Genomic DNA, 7229 nt, shown 5'->3' with positions numbered 1-7229 from the left:
CATGGCTAAAATGCATGATCTGTTTGGTATTTTGAAAAATAAAACTTATAAATATACCTTATATAGGTATGGCCCTACAATATATTATTCAAATATAGCATGATAGGTCCCCTTTAAGCTACTGAGACCCGCCTGTCTGCCTGCACCGCACGCACGCACGCACGCACGCACGCACGCACACACACACACACACACACACACACACACACACACACACACACACACACACACACACACACACACACACACACACACACACAGTACAACAAACACAAACAGCTCCTAAAGCATAACTAAATATCAGGCTACAGCCCTTGTATATTTTATTATGTGAAGCACTATATGGTTTCATGAAAAATATCTACTGTTTATTGGTAGATATCTCCTGAAGCCTACAAATAAAGTGTGAAATGTAGGCCTGTTACATATATTATTGAGCGATATATATTATACACACTGTTCTGCTTTCTGCACTGACCACAGCAGCTGTTCTCACTGTAAACCTTGCCTCACAATGAAAGCATAACCTAACATCCAGGGGAGATGTGATTAGTGAGTAAACAAACAAACGGTAAAGGGCAGAAAGTCTGATGCACATTTGATCATCTTGAATAACTTATAATCACAACGGGAACCGTTTGCAGAGCTGTGCTTCGTTGACATCCAGCCATGCGTCACGCCTCTTTTAAACATCACTGTTGGCTGAAATCGTCTCCGGAGAATACTTCAGTGTACCCTCGGTTATAGCTCCTCCAGAGACACTCCTCTCTCCTCTAAATCAGTGTATCCGGTCACGGCTCCTCCAGACAGCCTCCTCGATAATCGATCCTCGACGAGCCTTCAGAGAAATTAGTTTTCCTTCCAGACGGCGCGCCGACATCCGTTTCCGGGCTCGGCTCATTTCCGAGTACTCGCGCGCGTCTGCTTGACGCCAGGACGACCGGCCGCCCTCCCTGACAGGCGCACGGACGCGAGGGCCCGCTCATCACTGCGCGCACAAGTGCGACCGCAGTTTTAATTGGATATTAATTTTGTGGAGAGCACTTAACTTTGGATTCAAGATGGCTAGGAGGGAACACTAAAGGGAACAGCAGAAAAACACAGACAGGAAGTAAACACTAAATGGAACAGCAGAATAAGTCAGACTGGAAGTAAACACTAAAGGGAACAGCACAAGAAGACATACAGGAAGTAAACACTAAAGGGAACAGCAGAAGAAGACAGACAGGAAGTAAACACTAAAGGGAATAGCAGAAGAAGACAGACAGGAAGTAAACACTAAAGCCCCTGTCACACTGTCCCGAAATTGACACCAGATGGACACACGATAAAGGAAATGTTACATTTCGGCTCTGATCGTAACAACATCGGGCCATTCGTGAGGGCATCTTAAGCCATCGTTTGACCGCCGGTGGAGTTTCTCAGGCTCCGTCAGCAACTTCATGAGCGGTGGCAAAATCTTTGGCATGCCAAAAAATTGCAAAAGGACCATGCGAAGGTTCATTTTCGTGTTGAATTTGTGTGTCATTTTTCCCTTCCTAAGGCACTCGTGAGGGCATCTTGTCAAATCGTGTCATCTTTGTGTGATCATCGGTGTCATCGGGCATTTTTTCGCCTCACAAAGACAATAGGAAGGAAACAAGAAGCTTCCCGATTGTCTTAGGAAGGCAACACGACTACGTGAAGCCCTCGCAATGCCATCGTGTAGCCATCGTATTATAGTACGATGACATCGAGATGGGACCACGGTGTCGGCGAAGACAGCCGAATTTGAACTGTAATGGTAACGTGGACAAAGGCCAGCCTCAGAGGATCTTCCTCAGTCAGTCCTGAGCAACTCTACAGAGCAGAGGCGTGTGTAACTCCCAAAGCTTCAATCACAATTAATCACAAATGCTCTATCGAAATCAGTAGCAGTGATGATACCTGTATTAAGCAGATGAAACAGGAGCGTGAGGACACGGTGTGCGATGTTTCACTTCTCTGGTTGTTTTATTGCACAACAAAATCATGTAAACATATTATGTAATTAACCTAATTTGTGTTCTGTGAAACTGAAAAGGATATTACATTGTTTTTGTTACTTTCGTTGCAGTTGCTTTACACGGCGAACTCTCCTTTTTCCAAGGGTTGGGACTAATTCTTACATACGGTCTCAGTCTGAGTGCATTCTCGAACACCCGGAGAAGCCCCCACGATTGTAAATTCGTTATGTTAAATAAGAAATCGAAAAGGAGAATATTACATCTAGTCTATACTGAATGCGAGGCAGTCAAAAAGGTTATCGTTGTTCGTTGAAGGACAGTTGTCGCATTTGAGTGGAAGCCTTTATTTCGGAGATTTATTTTGTCCTTCAATTGTTGGATTTAATGTANAAAGTTGAAAAGTTTGTGTGTCTGAAACGCTATGTGATACAGTACAGTTTGTGTTACCATTTAGTGCAATAGCAGCTACAGAACATGTACTGTGCTGTGTAAACTGTACTGTATCACATAGCGTTTCAGACACACAAACTTTTCAACTTTCAAACTTAAACGGTGCGCTCCCAGCGCACGTACCGGCAGTGATCTACAGCAGCGGTTTTCAACCAGTGGTACGGGGACAAACTGTCTCGCTCTCGTAATGTCTGTCTGTCTTGCTCTCGTTCTGTCTCTCGTACCACTCTCGGTTCCACTTTTACTTTTGCGCGCTACCTGTCTCACTCTTTTCCGGCCTCCAGCTTTTCCTGCTGGAACCCGCCGCTTAAAGGTGGGGGTCCGCGGACCGGCCATAGAGTCCATAGAGTTAAAGGTGGTGGACTGTAACCTGTAAAATCCATAGATTTAGGAGGTCCCCTAGTGCCCGTTAGCTGTAAAAATCCATAGATTAGCCGCACCGTTATATAAGCGGCAGCGTCGAAAAATGGGAAAAAAGGCGCGGCTTATAGTCCGAAAATTACGGTAGTTATATCTAGGTTCAGTGTTTCTGCCACTGAAGGCTCCACTGCTGCCTTCGAAAAATGTGAATTAATGCTTGAAATCTTGTATGATTTTCTTACACGTGACGTTACACCCGAGTGAAAACCCTTTCAAACAAGAGCTTGACCTGTAACTACAGGACAAAAAAAAGGAAATGTGTGAGACGTACATCTTTACTGGTGGTCGTTCTGGTTGCCATGGTAACAGCTGCTCAGCAGCGTCAGCTACCTAACTTCCGGCCACGGTGGCACATCTGAGCACACGGTGAAGGAGCAACTCTCCCTCCATGCTGACAGAGATGAAGTGGAGCATGGATTGAGTATTGAATAAAAACATTTAGGAGAAATTATTAAAAGCTGCTTGAACAGTTTTTCTGTGGCTTAGAGTTTCGAAACATAATATGTTGTTTAAAGTTTGAAATAATTTACGTTTTTGAGTAAGACAATAGACCCAAAAAAGAATAGTGTATCCAGACTCCCCTAGTGCTGACACAAGTCTATGGTAGCCCCATTTGGTCAGTGATTGACAGAGCCTTTTATAAGATGCAGCTGTTTCTCCACACCTCACCACCAGTCGCTTGTAATAGGACTTGTGTGTATAAATGGACGCTGGATGTCTCTAACCTTCAATATGTCTCTGGGTTGTAGCGGTGCCGGTTGGGACGTGCAGCCAGAGAAGCTGGACTTCAGCCATTTCCACAGGAAACACTTCAGAGGAACGCCAAAGCACCTGCCACACATCGACAGAGAGGGGTAAGACCTTGGTTCTGCTGATGCTGCTCTGACTCAGCATTGTATTGATCATTCCATATTATTTAAGATATGGCTTTAGGATTGTCCTCTGTCACTAAGCCAATTCATGCCTGTCAATCGCTGATAGTTATTTTCTCTCTTCCAGGATGAATAAAAACAAGTTTGAGGAAGATGACGGCATAGACATGAATGACATAGAGAGGTTCCTTCCCCATCTGCGCTCTGTAAGTCACAGTTTTCTCTCTTTTTGTGACTGTAATTTCTCCTACTTACATACATGTCTCACTCTGATAAGTAATATGTCGTAATATGCATATCTTTGAACTGCACATGCTACGTCATGTGGTTTTGCACTCATGTGAACAGCCAGTAAGCCACTCACCAAGATGATAACCCAACAACCCATTAGTAGTCAGAGGGTGACCCCTGGTGGCGTAATGGACAAATAATAGGTGTATTTACCAGACTACTCTCTGTAGTTAGATCCAGACTAAAATCACCAGAATGTTTAACATAAAAAAGAACATTTATTTAGGAGCATTTTATTCTTCCAGAACAATTCATATATGCTAGATCAATCTCGATAGTCATACTTGTGTTATAAATGACACTGTTTGATTATAATTGAACATTTGGTGACACCTGCTGGTCAAACGCTGTAACTGATTTAAAGGAGCATGAAAATGTTGTACTGACCCCTGGTGGTTAAATGTATGTACAGCATTTAAACAACCCAAAAATGTCTACAAAAAAGTAAAGTAGGTTATTTGTTTCAAAGGATGTTTCTTTATGAGTTTGAAACCTTTTCAACAGCTTTTGACCTCATAAAACAATACTTATATCTCCATTGTAAGACAACAAAAACTGCTGTAACTTAGGAAGAATATCTAACTAATTGGGCTTACTCAGACTTCAAGAGGTTGTCTTTGCAATAAAGTTGCAGAAGGCTTCCTTTGAGAGGAGATAAGCCCCTGTCTGTTGATATCTTATAGTCTAAAGACTTATATAACAGTTTCCTATTGTCACTCATTAGAAAAGGTTTTCCTGAATAGGACATTTCTGACGCCACCAAAGGGAAGACAAATATGTGTGATTGTTTTAGCAGCTGTGTATACCATTTAAGGGTTTTGACCATTGTGTTATCTAAAGTGATTTGTGAATCTGTGGCACGGCAGAGTTCACCCAACGCTGGTGTTACCCTTCTCTCTTCCTTCCTCTGATCCCTGAGCCAACATGTCTTCCATCTTTCAGAGCGTTTGAGCCACACTGTCTTCCTCTCCTTCCCCTCTTGGGTTCTGTAGTCAAGCTGCAATTCGCCTCTCATAGTGTTTCAGCCAAGATGGGCCTGCGAACATGGCTTCCTCATTGTATAGTTCCCAAGCCAAGATTGATGTTTCCGTTCTTTCAGTTAGGGCCAATTGAAAGAGGGGATTAACTGCGTTTCTCTAGTGAGCTCGGGATCGGATATGTGTGGGCACTGGGATACAGCAAGGTCAGAGACACGGTTTCGGGAATACTGCCATTTTCTCTCGCTCACATTCTTTTTCAGTTTTTGCCTTCACTTTTACTCTGTCTTTCACTTTTGGTCTTTGCTGCTGTGATGCAGTTTGTCCGAAAGCTCCGTCAGGCGGAATCATGCAGCACTGATGCCAGGCCACTGATGCCCAGTTTATACTCTAATAAGGCCATTAATGTGAGGGCACCTAAGTATCCATGTTATTGTCCAGGGCCAGTTACTTTAAAAATAATAATACGTTACATAAATGACTGAAACTGAAGTCCACTTATAGAAATATAACTCTAGCCTAATCATCAACTGCATCTGTGCAGACATAATGAGTTTAATCAGAATGTGAAACATAGCAAAATCATACTTACACACCGATGCATCGCAAGATATCAATCGCATAGGACATTATTTTCCAATTTTTGTTTATGTAATTGTAAAGCATCCAAGTACCTCTTTGTATTGTTTTTTTAATATTGTTTTCAGCATTTCTTTTATCATCAACATTATTATCTAGGCAGAAACGACAACACGTCACCTCCTCCAGCTACTACATGGCAGGGCTCATCCAAACTCACCGTCTACGGTCCACACTTCCTGCCAACATTCACCTCCCCTTTCCAGGAGTCGGATTAGACTTACTAATAGCCCTGGGATGTGGAAAACATCTTGTTTGTGTGTGTGGGCGTGTGAATGACTCTGATAGAAAGGGCTTCCTCCTCTTGCCCTCAGATTCTGCTGCACCTCCACCGGCCTCTCTGGAATGTCAACCAGTTCATACAATACCGCTGTCTTCACGTCCCGCCAGGTCGCAACGACGGAAGCATTCAGGCTTCAGAGAGAGGATTTCATCTGTGCATTCATACCAGCTATTGCATGGATTCTAAAGCAAATTCCAACCATTTTTTTTATTATTGAATAACTAAAACAATTGTTAATTGTATGGCAATTTGTCAAAACAATAGGTTCAAAATGCTTTGGGGAAAGAAATCAACAATTAAAACATACAGCACAGGAAAAATAGTACGAACAGATGTTAATCATTTAAAATCTAAGATGATCATAAAAACATTTTGGGATCGAGGATAAAAAACTAATATATTTTAATATATAGACATGAGTTTAAAAGATTCTTTTAATATTTGAACCATTTGCCGATCAATTAACGGATTCATTTGTTTAGTCTATTAAACATCAAGGACTTGTAAGAAAATGCGTATCTGGCTTTCCTAAATCCAAAGGGACATACATCAAATTATTTTGTCTGTGTTTGTTGTGCATGAGACAGCAGACTGTATGTGTTTTTAATCTGAAAAATGACTTGAAATTTATCAAGAACTATCCACCTACTCCAAAATACAAAGTGAAACTAGCCCCTTCGAGACAGTAATATGTCTTACCCCCTTCATGACGCATACTGTACGGCAGCATGGACACTTGATCTCCCTCACAGGGTGTTTGGCATCATCAACATGATCATGTCAGAATGATCCTCAGTGTTGTGACAGCCTCAGCCCGTGTGCATGTGTGTGGGTTCATGAGGGTGCTACTGTACCTGAAATAAGATCAGCAAACGTCTGCTTGGCCAGACATCAACAGCTTTGTGTCAGTATGTGTTACATCCATGCACACACATTTTCCTAGACCGATTTTAGTGTAATTTTTTATTATTTAACGGCATTACTCTCTTACCTGTGGGTGTTTTTCATCTGAAATAGAGTGGAGTGGGTGCTTCTGTTTCTGTGCAAATGGTATGACTGTTGTGACCCGATGTTCTTTCCCATGAGGTAATTTATTGGCTGCCAAGATAATGTCAGCTCAGTGTTACCAGGAATCCAGGCAGTATCCATGACGGTCAGTCTCAGCTTGGTTATAGCTGAAAGCTATGTTATTAACAGCATATGGTGTAATAGTTTAACACTTTGGGAATAACTCTTTTTTTCTTTCTTGCCAAGAGTTAGATTCCAATTGGAATACCTCTATCATGTCTGCATGTATGTATGAATGTAAAGC

At 42.2% G+C, this 7229-nt stretch overlaps 1 protein-coding gene across 1 annotated transcript in view; it reads left to right on the top strand.

The window, feature by feature from the left end:
* ctif (CBP80/20-dependent translation initiation factor) overlaps positions 1-7229 on the top strand; it is a 34838-nt gene that overhangs the window by 2604 nt on the left and 25005 nt on the right. The window contains exons 2-3 of the mRNA XM_010789252.1: positions 3605-3709; positions 3855-3933. Of these exons, the coding sequence (XP_010787554.1) occupies positions 3605-3709; positions 3855-3933 (184 nt within the window). The remainder of the gene's footprint in view (positions 1-3604; positions 3710-3854; positions 3934-7229) is intronic.

The sequence above is a fragment of the Notothenia coriiceps genome, unplaced genomic scaffold (assembly GCF_000735185.1).
Source record: "Notothenia coriiceps isolate Sejong01 unplaced genomic scaffold, NC01 NC01_scaffold00032679, whole genome shotgun sequence".
NCBI lineage: Eukaryota > Metazoa > Chordata > Actinopteri > Perciformes > Nototheniidae > Notothenia > Notothenia coriiceps.
Note: the sequence above shows the minus strand (reverse complement) of the source record. Positions and strands in the feature narration are given on the sequence as shown.